General features: G+C 29.8%; 1 protein-coding gene across 1 annotated transcript; it reads left to right on the top strand.

The window, feature by feature from the left end:
• Window positions 1-14,592: 14,592 nt before the first annotated feature.
• On the top strand, window positions 14,593-17,724 carry LOC107411784 (uncharacterized). Its single transcript, XM_048469132.2, is given in 8 exon segments — window positions 14,593-14,992; window positions 15,086-15,152; window positions 15,280-15,319; window positions 15,510-15,642; window positions 15,985-16,056; window positions 16,619-16,699; window positions 17,300-17,361; window positions 17,450-17,724. Coding segments are annotated over 8 exon segments (804 nt in total). The 5' UTR covers window positions 14,593-14,710; the 3' UTR covers window positions 17,517-17,724.
• Window positions 17,725-18,689: the final 965 nt, after the last annotated feature.

The following is an 18,689-nucleotide window of genomic DNA, read 5'->3' as shown; positions in this document are numbered from 1 at the left end:
AAGTGAAATTCCAGAGCTGTTGTTGACAAGAGTAGTTGAAGCTTTTAAAATCTAGGTTTGCTCGAAAAGAAATAAAACCAACTTTTTGAGTATTCATGTTACTCCATGAGCAATTTCTTCCAAACAATCCAAAGCCAATATGGCGTGCTTTACAATTCAGCAAATTCAAAAAAGATTTGGAACCCCCAAATATATTTTATAGAGTAGATGCTGATGATGTAATATCTAATATTCTCATTTTCTTTTCCAGTTTTTATGTTATAAATAAAATCTTTTTACTTTCATCCTATCCCATTTATTTTTTCTTCTTTCTTTTGTATAGTTAGCAGCTTTTCCATATTGAAGTAAATTATAGAGCATTTATTAGTTGTCAATTTGGTGTATATTCATGCAGACTCTGGAGCTGACACGTCATGCCAATAGCTATCTCTTTGATATTTTTAAGCAGTTCAATATTGATCATGTATGTACAACTTTTTGCAATGAAATTTCCTCATGGTAATTGTGTTCTCTTGTTGGTTTCTTGAGTTCTTAATGATAGTTATATGTTTATTCTTCCCAAAGGATGGGATATTCTAATAGCAATCTTATATTTTGTTTGGGTTTCAATAGGTGGTTTAATTTCATAAGAATTGCACTTTACTTTTAGAAAATTATTGTTTATGTTTCCATTCAACCCTTGCATTCATGTTTGATATATTGTAAATTAAAATATGATATTCATCTTTGCTTAAATCTCGGTTAAGCTTATAATCCAATAATTTATATTTTGATCGGTTATACGTATGCAATTAATGTTATTGAATTTGAGGCAATGTTATTAAATTATGCAGTGTTATTGAATTATTTTTTATGCAATAATCTTGATTCTATTTTTCATGAAATATTTTTAAATTATGAGCATTACGCAATGGTGTTATTGAATATTTATACCCAACAACTAATAAGCGCTATGCAATGGTGTAATTTAATTATTTTTATTGTTTTTTATGATTGGTAACTGAGAGACATTAGTGGTTGGTGTGTCCAATGAAGATAATGAGTCATGGTACTAGTACTTATCTTAAGGGTCTTTATACTTTGAAATTGATTTTAATAATTGAAATTGTAACAGTTATTAGATTGCAATGAAAAGGATAAATCTACAAGTGAAATTCCATAATTGTTGTTGACAAGAGTAGTTGAAGCTTTTAAAATCTAGGTTTCCTCGAAAAGAAATAAAACCACAACGTATAACTTTTTGAGTATTCATGTTACTCCATAGGCAATTTCTTCCAAACAATCCAAAGCCAATATGGCATGCTTTACAATTCAGCAAGTTCAAAAAATATTTGGAACCCCCAAATATATTGTATGGAGGAGATCCTGATGATGTAATATCTCATATTCTCATTTTCATTTCTAATGTTTTGTTACAAATAAAATTTTTTTACATTGATCCTGTCCCATTTATTTTTTTATTTTTCTTTTGTATAGTTAGCAGCTTTTGCATATTAAAGTAAAGTGTAGAGCATTTATTAGTTGTCAATTTGGTGTATATTCGTGTAAACTCTAGAGTTGACACTTCATGCCAATAGTTATCTCTTTGATATTTTTAAGCAGTTTAATATTGATCATGTATGTACAACTTTTTGCAATGAAATTTCCTCATGGTAATTGTGTTCTCTTGTTGGTTTCTTGAGTTCTTAATGATAGTTATATGTTTATTCTTCCCAAAGGATGGGATATTCTAATAGCAATCTTATATTTTGTTTGGGTTTCAATAGGTGGTTTAATTTCATAAGAATTGCACTTTACTTTTTGAAAATTATTGTTTATGTTTCCATTCAACCCTTGCATTCATGTTTGATATATTGTAAATTAAAATATGATATTCATCTTTGCTTAAATCTCGGTTAAGCTTATAATCCAATAATTTATATTTTGATCGGTTATACGTATGCAATTAATGTTATTAAATTATGCATTGTTATTGAATTATTTTTTATGCAATAATCTTAATTCTATTTTTCATGAAATATTTTTAAATTATGAGCATTACGCAATGGTGTTATTGAATATTTATACCCAACAACTAATAAGCGCTGTGCAATGGTGTAATTTATTTATTTTTATTGTTTTTTATGATTGGTAACTGAGAGAAATTAGTGGTTTTTGTGTCCAATGAAGATAATGAATCATGGTACTAGTACTTATCTTAAGGGTCCTTATACTTTGAAAATAATTTTAATAATTGAAATTGTAACAGTTATTAGGTTTTAATGAAAAGGATAAATCTACAAGTGAAATTCCATAATTGTTGTTGACAAGAGTAGTTGAAGCTTCTAAAATCTAGGTTTGCTCGAAAAGAAATAAAACCACAACGTATAACTTTTTGAGTATTCATGTTACTACATGGGCAATTTCTTCCAAACAATCCAAAGCCAATATGGCATGCTTTACAATTCAGCAAGTTCAAAAAATATTTGGAACCCCCAAATATATTGTATGGAGGAGATCCTGATGATGTAATATCTCATATTCTCATTTTCATTTCTAATGTTTGGTTATAAGTAAAATTTTTTTACATTGATCCTGTCCCATTTATTTTTTTATTTTTCTTTTGTATAGTTAGCAGCTTTTGCATATTAAAGTAAAGTGTAGAGCATTTATTAGTTGTCAATTTGGTGTATATTTGTGTAAACTCTAGAGTTGACACATCATGCCAATAGCTATCTCTTTGAAATTTTTAAGTAGTTCAATATTGATCATGTATCTACAACTTTTTGCAATGAAATTTCTTCATGATAATTGTTTTCTCTTGTTGGTTTCTTGAGTTCTTAATGATAGTTATATGTTTATTCTTCCCAAAGGATGGGATATTCTAATAGGAATCTTATATTTTGTTTGGGTTTCAATAGGTGGTTTAATTTCATAAGAAATGCACTTTACTTTTTGAAAATTATTGTTTATGTTTCCATTCAACCCTTGCATTCATGTTTGATATATTGTAAATTAAAATATGATATTCATCTTTGCTTAAATCTCGGTTAAGCTTATAATCCAATAATTTATATTTTGATCGGTTATACGTATGCAATTAATGTTATTGAATTTGAGGCAATGTTATTAAGTTATGCAGTGTTATTGAATTATTTTTTATGAATTAATCTTGATTCTATTTTTCATGAAATATTTTTAAATTATGAGCATTACGCAATGGTGTTATTGAATATTTATACCCAACAACTAATAAACGCTATGCAATGGTGTAATTTATTTATTTTTATTGCTTTTTATGTTTGGTAACTGAGAGACATTAGTGGTTGTTGTGTCCAATGAAGATAATGAATCATGGTACTAGTACTTGTCTTAAGGGTCTTTATACTTTCAAATTGATTTTAATAATTGAAATTGTAACAGTTATTAGGTTTCAATGAAAAGGATAAGCCTACAAGTGGAATTCCAGAGCTGTTGTTGACAAGAGTAGTTGAAGCTTCTAAAATCTAGGTTTGCTCGAAAAGAAATTAAACCACAACGTATAACTTTTTGAATATTCATGTTACTCCATGAGCAATTTCTTCTAAATAATCCAAAACCAATATGGCATGTTTTACAATTCAGCAAGTTCAAAAAAGATTTGGAACCCCCAAATATATTGTATGGAGGAGATCCTGATGATGTAATCTCTCATATTCTCATTTTCATTTCTAGTGTTTTATTATAAATAAAATCTTTTTACATTCATCCTATCCCATTTATTTTTTCATTTTTCTTTTGTATAGTTAGCAGCTTTTTTCCATATTAAGGTAAAGTGTAGAGCATTTATTTGTTGTCAATTTGGTGTATATTTATGCAGACTCTGGAGTTGACACGTTATGCCAATAGCTATCTCTTTGATATTTTTAATCAATTCAATATTGATCACATATGTACAGATTTTTGCAATGAAATTTCTTCATGGCAATTGTATTCTCTTGTTGGTTTTTTGAGTTCTTAATAACAGTTGGATGTTTGTTCTCCCCAAAGGATGGGGTATTCCAATAGAGCCCGTGATCTGATATTTTGTTTGTGTTACAATAGGTAGTTTAATTTCATAAGAATTGCACTATACTTTTTGAAAATTATTGTTTACGTTTTCATTCAATGCTTGCATTCATGTTTGATATATTGTAAATTGAAATATGATATTCATTTTTGCTTAAATCTCAATTTAGTTTATAATCCAATAAATTCGTATTTTGATTGGTTATATGTTGATTTTTAGCATTTTCTTGTTTTAGAATTATTTGTTGCTAAATGTGTTCCAAAATATTTCTCCTCATATGGACAAACATTTAGAAATTTTTTTTAACATAAAATTTATTACAACTGAAATAATTTCATTGTAAATGTTTTTACTACAAAACTTACAAATGCAAAAATTTTGGAGTTTGGATGACTGAGATTGGTAAGCTGTTGAGCTTAACTCCTAACCCAATCAATAATCCTTTAGGGAAATTTGGATCAATTGTAGGATATTAGGTCCAATTTTCTTAACGTTAGAGCTAATTGTCCCACTTCGAACCTTTTTTTAATAATTGCAATTGGTAACATTGCATAGTTGCAAGCAATGTTTAACAGATATACACACAAATGTGTAGCCCTTTAACTAGAGTTATAAAATTGGATCGGACAGCACGAACATGGTATGAGTATGACACATTAAAATTGGATACGACACGTTAAAATTGAACACAAGCATGAACATAACATAACACAAACAATATTGTATTGAGCATGAAACACGTAATGAGTCATGCTTGGGCCTTAAAAATTAATACATGGGCTAGGCATCGCATGAGTCCATGATAGGTCAGAACATGATACATGCAGTAATAAATACAATATAAAATAGTTGTATTAAATTATGTTTTTAAAATAATAATAATTTTTAAAATTTGTAATTATTAAGTATTATATTGTTAAAATGAGTAGATAATAACTATGCTTAATAATTATGATTATAAAATAATAATAGATGAATAAAAAAAAAGATAAATGGGAGAAAAATGTATTAAAACTAATAAAAATAGGGAAAAAAAAAAGAGAGAAAAAAGAAGAAAAAACTAAAATCAAATTTAGCATGGGAGTAAAATGAGAGAAGCACTGCATACATTCACAATTTAACTATTTAATTAAAATTAAGTATATTAAAAAATTAGAAAAAAAATGACTATAAAATTTATAAATATATAAATATTTAGGAATGTGAATGGTTAGTCAAAGTTGTATCTAGTCGGTAAAAAATGTAAGATAAATTTATTTTTTTATTCAGTTATGTTATGGGTCAATGTGGTTTTTAGATTTTTAATATTTTGGAATGTGAATGGTTTGTCAAAGTTGTATCTAGTTGATTTTGGTTCTTAACAGATCTTTGGCAAAGGGGATTATCAATTTACCATCTTCATAGGTACTTATTATAAATTTATTTTTCTGGTTGTACTAGTGTATTTTTTTTGGGTGCTGAGAAATTTTGGGAAAAATGTATAGAATTAGAATTTGAGGACTAAGATATTTGATCTGTTGTATAATAAAATGAAAACCTTAGCACAATGGAAAACTTGAAACTGAATGTATATATAACTTATTCACAGGTTTGAAGATGGGACAGAGCAGTTCCGGTTAGATGTTGCATAGAACCAAAATGATACAGAGAAGTCTAGTTGGTGCTTTCTATGTGAATCTTAATTGTATGGGGTTGATGAAGCAAGACAAATGATTTCTTGAGTTATGTCTTTTGTATGTCACCAAGAAGACATAACCTTCGAATTTATTGGGATCAAGGAAATAAGAAGAGTTAGTAGTATAAACTCCCTTCTAGTTGTAATCCAATTGGAAGTCTATGTTGCATCTGTAGCATAATATATATATATATATATATAGCCAACTTTGGAACAGTATTCTATAGAGGTAGCAAAGTGGTGCGTTTTGTATTTTTCTTTTCATTTGGAAGAGATCAAAGACTTGTAATGCAGGGGGCTTATAACATGATGAAGGATGATGGTGGTCTAGAAAAGGTGTTGAGTAGACTTTTTCTTTGGACTAAACCATTTATTTTGAAATAGTAATGTGTTCTCTTGCAAGAACAAATGACATTCATTTCCTTTGCACCTTCAAAAAATTATTAAAATGTCTCGTTAGGTTCCACTTCCACGGACAACATTGCTTGAGAGTGCTTGAATAAGTTCTTAATGTGTCAACTATTAAAGGCATAAGCCACATAACACTGTATCATTAGATTATGACAGATAAATTTGAAGAAATCCATCTTGTTTCATTGAATTTTTCTACCGTAGATTAACGAATTTCGAGTAAGAATCCTATATCTGATTGAAAGATTCATGATCATTTATGCTTTCTAATATCTGATTGAAAGATTCATGATCATTTGTGCTTCCCTGTGGGGATTTGAAAGAAAATTGTTCCTTTTTTTTTTTAATTACAAAACTATAAATAATGAGTTACAATAAAAAGTTTTGGCTTATGAGGGAAAGTATAGTTTAATCCATAATGAGTATTATGCTTCCATAGTGCATTTGACCAATAGAACATATAACTCAAAACATCGGACTTGATTTATTTCGTTAGATAGCTTGCTGCTGAATTTTTATGTGGCAAGGTGAATGAACATTTCTATTCTTCTCTACATGCTGGGCTGTATTATGAACTCAGGTTTATCTTAGACTTAATATTCTCAAGTTGTTATTTTGGCATCATATGTTGGCTGCAAAACTGTTGTATAAGGTCGCTGATCATAGTGACATTTATGAGCTATACATAAGGAGTATAATGAGTTTTCCTTCTGGGGTTCTGTTTATTTGGATGTTATTAATAAATGCCATAGTTACATCTCTTTTCAAGCTTTGTGATGCCATTCATTCAAGGAAACTGAATTCATGTCTAGGTACAAAGTTCACAGTCAAAAAAATATACTCCATAATTTCATTTCCTCATTGAAAAAGTAAAATAACTCTTTAAACAACTTATTCCAATTCAGTGTCTTGGGAAGAATAACAAGAGAATGTTTTACTTAATAGAGCAGTTGGAAAGGTCTTGTATCATATCATATTTAGATGATCTTATCAATTGAATTTGAAGATTTACATCTTTAATTTTCATACATGGTTATCAAATAATAGCTTTGTTATTAAAATTTTAGATATTAGTGATAAAGAAAATGGCGCTAAAAGTCAGAGACTGATCTATATTTGATCTTGATCTTTCAATTGTATCTATGATCACTGATTATCAATTTTCACCAATCCAGAAAAAAAAAAAAAAAAAAAAAAAAAAAACTGATGAAGCTAAAGTTCACATAGTTTCTGCATGCCAGTCTCCTTGCAGAAAAAGGCTGTTTCTTTCAAACATATCTGTAAGTAGTGTAATATTGAAGTAACAAAAAGGTTTAACTTCATTGCCATTTCAGGTCTGATGATTCTATGGCTTCTCCAGTGAAGGTTCACTGCCTTTGTTGAAACTGAGGATCCATTTGAAATGTTTGACCGAAGGTAATTGTTAAAGTTTGGGCCCAGTTAATGTGAATGATTTTGGGCTTTTATTTTATTTTGGGCTTTTGATTATTTGAATTTCCCTTCCGGTTGATGATTGAGAAAATAATGGTTTTTGAATAAATAAAATAATAATTTTAAAATGTGGGGGTTGAGAGTTTTAAGGAAAACTGATTTTGAGTTAATAGTTGGAGTTTTACACGTTATTTCAGTTTTAGAGAACACATAGAAAAATTGTTTTTGAGAAATAACATGAAAAAGAAAAAACGGAGAGAAACATTGACGGTGTTAAAATGAAGGTACATTGATAGTTCGAAGAAAAAAGTTTTAGAAATGCTGTATCTGATAGCTTTGGTGTCCATTGTATCCTGGAAGATGACCGTTTGAAAACATATGCACTGGTGGATAAAAATCGTCTTACGGAGACTGTGGTACCACAAAGCCTCGATCAGGTTTCATCAATAGCAGATCACCATTAACAATGACATATAGGTTTTAATTTTAGTATTATCAATTTTCTGTATTTTGTTTAATTTGTATTTTATCCTTATATATTTACATATATTCATACATATTTTGATAACAGTAATTATATAACTTTAACAGGTGCTCTGTAGTTGAGTTTATATTTGTCTCTTTTTTAACCTTTGTTTTGGAATGGCTAAATGGGAAATTTTGGTGTTACATAACACATTATGTATTCTCATTACACGTTATTTGAATTTATGACCTTCTAGTTAGTTTGGAATTTATTTGCTACATCTTTATTTCAATATAGCAGGTGAACATTATAAGAATTTCATAAGAATATCCAATTTTGAAAAACCTCAAAGATACTGGTGAAATTTTGAACAATCATTTCTATCTTCTTCAATGCAAGTGGTCAAAATTTTTCTCCGTATGGAGTTCATTGCAAATCAATATTCTTGTAATTTGCAACTTATATTAATTAATTTATAGGCTAATTTTTGTAGGTTTAAAATTGATATGTTGCATCTTGTTAGCGTGTCTGGGTTTCAATCAATTTTATGGTGATTTTTTTTTTTGTTTTGTTTTTTGGGGACAAAGTCACTTTGTGGTGATTGCAAATTTGCAGTACTCAACCATTTGATGAATATGCTGAAATTGACTATTGTCGAGTTTCAATCATCACATTTATTCGAGACTCAAGACTTGAGACTGCAATTAATTAAATAAAAATTAAAATAAAATAAAAGACCCATAAAAAAAGTCCATAATAAAAGTTTCATATAAATATATTATATTTTAAGCTTTGACATCTATGAGTAACATGTAACAATAAAGAATTAAAATAAATATATTAAAAAAAAAAAACTTTAAAGTCAATTGAACCCATACCATATTGACCATATGGGTAGGAACTATAGCAAAGCTTTCTGTTTAAGTAATATAGGAAAGCCACATACAGTGCTTCAGCCTCTTCATTTTTTTTTAATTTTTTTATTAATGTTAATTTAGCTTAAAGCATCCTCTTTGAGTTATTATTCTATTTATACCATTATACCAAACCCAAAAGTAGAAAACTTACAAGTAAATCAAACCATTTCATTATACAAGCCATCTAAGACATTAGACGTTTTGGTGCATATATAAAAAGTAAAAGGCAGATTCCTTAGAGTTCTTAATTACCTCTTCAGTTGCTTAATTTCCATTTTTCAATCACATCATTCTCCCTCATGAAAAAATCGAAAACTCAAAGACCAATTACAAATTTAGCTGTAATTGTTTCTTTGAAGTAAGTTAGCCATAACAAAAGTTTATATTTTATGCTTGTCTTTATTAAGAAAATAGTTTAATAGCAAAACCATTATTATTTCTTTGTACAATAATTATGTATGCAACATATCTTAAAAAATAAATAAATAAATAACAATAACAACAGTTTCTCTTGTTTAATCTCTATAAGCTACGTCCAAACATTGATTTACCTTGAGATCTAAATAAAAGACAAGCGATGCCATACGAAGCAAATTGCAACAAGTACTCACGTTAGCAAGTCATCGAATTTTTGAAGTGTTAATCTCACTCAGAAAATCAGATATTATAGTTGTGCAAGATAAAACTTGGCAATAAACACTTTTTAATCTTATTTATTTTTTTCATTAAAATTTAAATGTTCCTTCAGTGGGTATCATATTTTATGTCCAATTCGTTCAAAATGAAAGCCTCAAGTTGATGTCACATGGCAGATTATAATAGTCTAGTATTGGGCAAACGTTTTGGGTATTATTATTCTCTGACAGCAATCATAGACGTCTCTTACCATATTCGCAACGTTGGCACAAAAAAGATTCACAAAAAAAAAAAAAAAAAAAAAAAAAAAAAGGCCGTTGGCACAAACAAGATGATGAATATTCGTTTTCATTGATTCGAATTTTGGGTACGCCGTGTGCAGCAGCCCTTCAGAGCCATTTAACCCTTTAAATGCCATCGTATATGGATTCACCAGAATACCCCTTATGAAATGGGCCTTACTGGCCCAGCTATATCGGCCCATATACAATTAGGAAGTTCCTAGTGTCGGCACACATTTAACTTCACTTGATATGTGGTTTTTTTTGTTTTTTTGTTTTTTTGTTTTTTTGTTTTTTTTAATTGCTTTTAGTTTTTAGGCATGGATTAGAAATTGACTATGTCATTGATGGATTCTTATTTATTAATAAATTTTCATGTTAGATCACTGAGGTTGAATGAAGCCCCAACTTTAGAACGCTCTCATGAGAGATGTAGGGGCAACAAACACTTTTACATTTAATTGGGAATGTGGGGGAAAGCATCCTTATAAAAGCTTCATCAATATGCAAACTCAAATTTTGTAATAAATTATTAGCTTTGCCACAGTGGCCCAAAAAAACTTGTATATATTCTATGTACAAGTCATTTTATATCACAGGCCATTCATAATTAAAAATCCAATTAGTATTAGATAGGATTTACATATTTTATTTTAACTTATGATAAATGATTATAAAGTAGTAAATTTACATGATATGTAATAATTTAAAGTGGTATGAATAATACAGTATCACCATTTCATGTAAGATTTTTCCATCAGTGGCACACTCAAAATCCTCATGGTATGTACCATTTCAACTAATTAATGTTCTTTGGGTTAAAGATAATTTTGGGCGCTCTAATTTTGCCTCCAATTTCAATTAAATGCTCAAAGTTTCAATTTTTTCAATTGAGTGCCTTTCATTTTGGTTTCAATTTACGTCTCCATTTTCATTTTTCATTTTCAATTGAAATCCTTAATTTTAATTTTATCTCAATATGTGCATTATATATTTAATTTTTATGGTAGGAAATTATATTTAATTTTTGATATTTTAAGTCAATAATATATTTGGATTGATAAAAAATATATATATATTTATTTTGAGTGCAATGTTCATTAGATCTTATCCATGTTGAAAGAAAAAACTAAAATGCAAATCTTAATTGAAAAAATTGAAAATGGAGCCTAAATTGCAACTAAAATGAAAATGCAGACAGTCAATTGAAAATTTTCCTAAATTGAAACTAAAAATGCAAATGAAGGCACTCAATTGAAAATTTTGAAATTAAGGCACTTAGTTAAAATTGGAGCTAAACTAGAAGATCAAAATTATACAACCAGAAAATCAAAAGTATAGTTAAACAATGTTCTTTTTCCATTAAATGAAATTTTAATATTGATCAAGTTTATATTTGTATTGACCACCAACCTTATAGAAATTCCATGCAATCAAGTTTAATCCAGTCAACGTGGATAGAAACCTAACCTTTCCAAATGGATGATTTGGGTTTTAGTAAAATAAGGACAACAGGTTAGCACAGAGTTATTCCTGCAGATGAGGTTTGGAAATGAATTTATACCACATAGTGTGACGCAATAAGTAATTTTCTATTTGTCCCAACACTTAAAAACACTAATAGCAGATTGACTAATATTATCAAAAAAACAATTAGCACAAAAATGAGTTGTTGTGCAATGTCCAACATACCAAAATACTCAGGCATGAGTTGGGTGTCTCCATTTATACATGATGTCTATTATTGTTATTATTATGTTTTCCATATTATAAATTTTGCATTGCTTTTATAATTGTGTACTTTGACTTGGCATAGTGAATTCAATGTGTTTGATTATGTCTCAACAATTATAATAGATTTTATATGCATCACATTAAAAAAAAATTATTGACTAATTACTTGCATTTGATTTAATCTGCACTTAGTTTGACAATGTTCATTTTTTGAAACAAATGTTTTGAAATTTACACATTATGAAAATTTCTTTTTAATTTTGAATTTTTTGCAGATTCATTAATTCTTTTTATTTTTATTATACATAAAAAAGTGGTTGAATCCATAAGCTACACTATTCAACTTGATAGAGGCGATTTATAGATCCAATTTGTTGAAAAGGGTGTAATAATTTTTGCAGTTATGATATGTTGAAGGCAGTACTTCTAAATTGTTTATAGTCTAAAGTTTATATTATGAAGACTTCTTACTTTTTTCATGTGATAAAATACACTTAATTGATTGGGTAATTCTAGATTCCTAAATTTTGAGAAATCCTTTTTTTTTTTTTTTTTAACATTCAATATTATACAAATTTTGATTCATCATAATCACAGATGATGAATGTACCAATGGTATTAGTTGGCTGCAAAGTTGATTTACATCAGGGAGGTTTGGAAATGAAGCTAGTATGCAATGTGATTTAGGAGTACATTTTTACCTATTACCATACTTACAATCATCTATGGTATACACTAATGAAACATCATAAAATACACTAATGAATCATTAAAAAATTGTATGTAAATTGTTTCTTTGTGTTTTTTTGTGTTTTTTTTTTTTTTTGGCTGGTGAGATTCGAACCCAGCTTATAGACTGGGATGTTTATTTTATCTTATTATGCCTTTATCATATACTAAGTGGATCAAATGGGTATGATTATCTATTTTTATTCTACTTATTCTCTTTGTATAATATTTTGTTGGATCTTGCCATGGTATGCAGATGTGCCCGTACACAACAATCTCAACCTTTAAATCTAAAATCTAAACTTAAAAATTGTGGTTGATTTGAAAGGTTACAAAAAAATCTTCATCATCTCAAGAAGGAACACATGTCATCTTCAAATAATACCAATTATACTAATTTATTAAATAAATAAAAAAGATTAATCTTATCAAAATTTAGTATTTTTTTTTCCTTAATACTATTTTTGCTCTTTTATATTGTTTTTTTTTCCTTGTATATTGTTAAAAATATGATAATTTGATATATTTGTTTGGTCAGAATTTTTTTTTTCTGGTAATTAGCAGTGTATTAAAAAAAATAAAATAAAAATAAAAAGGGCTTACATAGGGAATGCATAGCATTCTCCCTCCACAAAAGCTGCTCTGAGATAAAACAATTTAAAGAAAAAGAAACACACAAAAAAAAAAAAAAAGGGGTTCGCTATCAAGTCCGAACTTTTGTTTTACTCTCAGGGAGCCCAAGCCCACCATTCGATACACCCGCAGCGCTGAGCTTCTGCCAGCTCCATGGCCCACATCAACGTTGAAGTCTCTACCAAAGCTGCATCCATTTCATCCACACACGATTAGCTTTTCAAATAAGCCTCCAAACATCCCCTGATCCATGATTCATGATCCTCTTCCTTTTGCATCATCTTGTAACAATTTTTAACTTGTAAATTAAAAAGTGCCGCTAACATTAGAAAGCCAAAATAGGCCAACCACCATACTTATAGTGCATTTATGGCACTTTATGCTGCCCAATTGAAGTGAGAACCAACTTTCATTTGCTCTTGGAAAAAGAAAAAAAAAAAAAAAAAGCGTCAATTATGCATTCCAAATTTGTGAAATGGACAAGCCTCAAACTCCTTAGATGGTCCATTATGGTTACACAGTTAAGATATTAGCCATCTAATGACCTGTTGTTTCTCCCTTGTGAAAATAGAATGCTAATACGTAACCATTAGTGAAAGGAATGAATGTTTTGATCCATTATTCAATGAGTTAATTGATACAAATCTATAGCGAAGTAGCAATTAAAAACTATCTGTAGATATAGATAAATGTGTAACTATAAAGACCACACTACATATATAGCAGGTCATATTTATATCTGTCTCTTTTGGTGGTATGCACAAGTCTTTCAAAGTAATTCACCAAAAAATAAATAAATAAATAAATTCTTTCAAGGTAGTCCAATATTCAAATATTTCCCCCATTCATGTTAAAGATTCAAAATGCTCTGAGCCGCAAAGGTAAGCCTTTTAAGACCAAAAGTTGGGCTTCCAATTGAGTTATTAGAGCTTACCTAATATCTAAAACTGCAGGATCAACTAATAAAAGTTGTGTCACAATATCAACATCCCAAGACAGATATTCCTCCCATGTAGATTTTCCTGAATTTCTAGTTCATTTGGATTAGTCCATAAATAAAGAGAACATAGAATTAACAAGAAAAACCTTTTGGTTTGATCAGTTATTCATTCTTGGTTTGTTAAAGTGAAAACGTTGAAAGTATATATATAACTTGTCTCCGATGGAGGAAGGTGTTCACCCTGGTATCCAATAAAGGATACGTGCACCATAGCATATTGTTTATACGCGGGTGTGTGTGTGTGTGTGTGTGTGTGTATCTATGTGTATGGAAAGAGAGGGGAAGATAATCTAATGGAAGGTTTGGTATTGGTTTTTCTCCTTTTGTACATGCGTGAATGATGTTGATGTTTTGAGATTTATCAATTTTACCTAGTTCCATCAAAAAGGGTCACATGAATGCTAATTTCCATCATATTTTTAACATTTATTATCAATTAGATCAAAATGCCACAAAAATAATAAATTAGGTGGAAATGTGATAATTTTAAAAGTTTAAATGCAAAATACATTAAAATTTAAGGGAAATGTATTTTATCCCAAATATAAACAAATTACACATAATTAAATATAAATAAGAAATTCTTATAGCTAACGAATTCTTACCATGCAAAATGTTGGGAGTTTTTGCACCACAACAAATCTAGTTGGCATTTGGCGCCTTATCTCTCTCTCTCTCTCTCTCTCTCTCTCTCTCTCTCTCTTACCAGTTCTTTTTATTATTATTATAATTATTTTCAATTCCAGTTCAAGCTCGGCTCCCCTTTATCGATGGCTATAACCCACAACTTCAAACCCACCATTTCTATATCCCCTTCCTCGCGATATACTCCATCTGTACCTTCCCGTCCATTTCCGCTCAAAACCCACACTGGCTTCCACTTCTTTAGCCCCATTCCTTCCAGATTTCTCTTCTATCAGGCCCCATCGTTGTCGTTATCCAGAAGACTGTTCCTTCCTTCGGTTTCAGGCATCTGGGACGCCTTAACTGGTGGTAACAATGCTCGTGAATCTGTTATCGCAGTTCGACGAGGAATGCTGCTCTTTAGGCAGGTAGTTTCTGCTTCAATGCAGTCCCTCCCATTTCAGTTTTTATAGCTCTCAAGGTTTCGGTGCCTAAAATTTTAGTATCTGTTTCTTTCTCAGGGTGATGTTTCCGGGTCTTTAGCAGAATTCGATAAGGCAATTGAATTGGATCCCAGGCAAAAGGCATGTAGGTCCACAATTTTTTTTTTTTTTATATTTTTTAATGTTTTGGGTCGATGTGGTGTGGTTTTGCATTTTTAATATTTGGGAATGTTTAAGCAAAGTTATGTCAAGCTGATTATGGTTCTTAACAGATCTGTGGCAAAGGGGATTATCACTTTACTATCTGGACAGGTACTTATTAGAAATTGTTCTGGTTCTATTTGTGTATTTGTTTGGATGCTGAGAAATTAAGGAAAAAAATGTACATAGTTAGAATGTGAATGATGAGTGATTTTTTTTTTTTTTTTTTTTTTTTATAGTTGACTTTTCTTAGTCCAGGAAATGCTGAATCTAGTAATAAGTGGGTATGTGTTATCCACAGGTTTGAAGAAGGGGCAGAGCAGTTCCGATTAGATGTTGCACAGAACCCAAATGATACAGAGGAGTCTATTTGATGCTTTTTATGTGAGGCTCAATTGTATGGAGTTGATGAAGCAAGGCAACGATTTCTTGAGGCAAGTCTTTTTGTGTCACCAAGAAAACATAACTTTTGAATCTATTAGAATTAAAGAAATAAGATGAGTTAGTATAGACTCTCTTCTGGTTGTCATCCATTGAAATGATTATGTTGCATATATAGCACCTATGTAATTCCAACTTTGGAAAAGCTATTCTATAGAAGTAGCAAAGTTGTGCTTTTTTCTTTTTTATTGTTGTTATGAAGGATAATGATGACATATGTTGTTTAAATAGAACTTATACTTCTTGTTCTGGTATTATCGAAAGTTCTTTCTAGTTTATTAAGTTTTATTGGATAACCAATCCAATTCTTCTAACCATGACCTAAATGAATTCAGGTTGGAAGAGATTCACGACCTGTCATGCGAAAAGCTTATAACATGTTTAAGGATGGTGGTGATCCAGAAAAGGTGTGCAGTAGACTTTCTTTCTACTAAACCTTTTATATTTAAACTACTAGTATGTTCTCTTGTAAGGTTAAAACATATTCATTTTCTTTTGTACCTCCAAAAATATTTTCATGTCTTTCTAGGTTCAACTTCCATGGACAACATTGTTTGAGAGCACTTGAATAAGTTTCTTTAGTGTGGTACTTCTGTTATGTGTCAACTGTAAAAGGCCTAAGCCACATAACATATGGTATCATAAGTTTATAACAAAGAAATTTAACTCTTCTGTGTGGCAGTCTATCCTGTTTCATTAATTTTTTCCCAATGTAGATTAATGAATTCTGAGTAAGAATCCTATATTTGATTGACAGGTTCATGATCATTTGCGCTTTCCTGTGGTGATTTGGAATAAAATTATACTTGTTTTTTCTTTCTAAACTATAAATAACTAGTTAAAATAAAAAGCATTTCCAATGAGGAAAACTATAATTTAATCGTTAATGAGTAATATGCATTCTATAGTTGCATTTTACCAATAAAACATACGACTCAAACATTTGACTTGATTTATTTTGTTAAATAGCTTGCAGCTGAATTTTCAAGTGGCCAAGCGAATGAATGTTTTTATTCTTCTCTATATGCTGGACTGTATTATGAATCTCAGGTTTGTCTCAGACTCCTTACTCTCAAGATGTTATTTTGGCATTATATGCTGTCTCTAATTGGCATCTTATCATAGAATAGCTTCCCTGCTAAAGTCTTGTATAAGATCACTGATCATTACAATAAGTTTTCCCTCTGGGCTTCTGTTTATTGAGATGTTATTAGTAAATGCCATAGATATGTCTCTTTTCAAGCTGTTTGATGCTTTTAGTTAACTCACGAGTCTCGACTGAATAGAGAGTTCACAGTCACAAAATTATACTCCACAACTTCGTTTTGTCACTGTAAAAGTAAAATTAGCTGATTACAGACCCGATTCCAATTCAATGTCTCAGGGAGAATAACAAAACAGTATTTTTCCTCAACAAAGCAGTTGGGGAAGGTCCTGTATGATGTTTAAATAAGATTTACATGTTTATTTTCAATACATTGTTATCAAATAAGAGCTTTATTCCCAAAACAAATTTAAGATATTTTGATAAAGAACATGGTGCAAAAAATCATAGGCTGATCTAGTATTTCTTGATCATAGGCTGATCTAGTTTTTCTTGATCCTTCAGCTGTGTTTGCGACCACTGATTGTCAATTTTCACCAATGCAGAAAAAACCTGACGATGCCAAACTTCACGTAGTTGCTGCATGTCAGTCTCCTTATGGACAAAGGTTTTAACTTTCTATCACGTCTCTGAGTACTGCAATGAAGCAACTATATACATAGGCAACACAAAATCTAACTTCATTGCCATTTCAGGTCTGATGACTATATGGCTTCTCTAGCGAAGGTTCACTGCCTTTGTCGCAACTGGGGGTCCATTTGAAATATTTGGCCGAATATAAGTATACCTTTACCAGGTGCTCTATGGCTGAGTTTAAATTTGTAATTTTCACCTTTGTTTTGGAGTAACTGAATGGAAAATTTTTTGGTGTTACATGTATTTTCATTCAACCTTTTTTTTTTTTTTTTCCCCTTTTATTCTAGTTCAATATGTTGTAAAGGATGAATATGCTAAAAATCAGCTTTGTTAAGTTTTGACCACGTTTACCCCACATACTATAAATAGAAACTTAAGAATGCAAACAATGGAGTGACCACATAACAGCGGATTTTTATTAATTTCGATTTCTAGTAAAATATAAGTTATTACCATAATACCATTTATGTTTAACTGATTAGTTTTAATTAGAAAATTAGGGAATTTTCAGATGTGTACCACATAAGCTTCAGGCTGTGTACATGTATACTAAAAATTTTCTCCTCGAACTGAAGGGGTTGCTAAACTTGGACCCAAAAAAAAAAAAATACTGAAGGGGTTGCAAGATTAGTAGTCAATGACGTAATCTATCCAACATTAATTTGGAAATTGTTGACCGCTAAAGTAAGTTGTACCACAATTGGAAATTTTAAAACTCATTGTGTAATTTTCAGGTAAATATCTAATTAATAAATCATTTATTTTTACAATCCCGTCTAAGTTTTTCTGTGATTAGAGAAGAAAGTAAGAAGGCAGTTGGACCTTAAGTTGTGTGATTGAGTATACAGAGACCCAAAGAAAGCATATATATATATATATATATATATGTATTTATACGTGGCTGGGCAAAGAAATCTTATAAGAAATAATTATATGTAGAATTGGACACATCTCGCTCATTCAAATAATTACATAGTAAATCTAAATGCTTGGGTGGATAGTGTTTATAAATTGAAAAATAAATATATAAAACAGATTAAAATAACTGCTTGAGAGGCGAACGCCCAGGAATATCCGTGGTCAGGCCGGAAGAGCCACAAATTAAGGAAAAAAAAAAAAGGAAGTTCAAAAATAAAAATTTTATATTAATGTATTAGACTTTAAGCTTTAACATCTAAGAGTAACAATAAAGAATCAAAGACACACTTTTACGAAAATATTGAACACATATAAGAATACATTTTATATAATGGTTACTTATCGTCATGTACAATAATATAAACTTATAGTTTCATGCAA

Source organism: Ziziphus jujuba, chromosome 10, assembly GCF_031755915.1.
Source record: "Ziziphus jujuba cultivar Dongzao chromosome 10, ASM3175591v1".
NCBI lineage: Eukaryota > Viridiplantae > Streptophyta > Magnoliopsida > Rosales > Rhamnaceae > Ziziphus > Ziziphus jujuba.
This window is presented reverse-complemented; position numbering and strand designations above follow the sequence as displayed.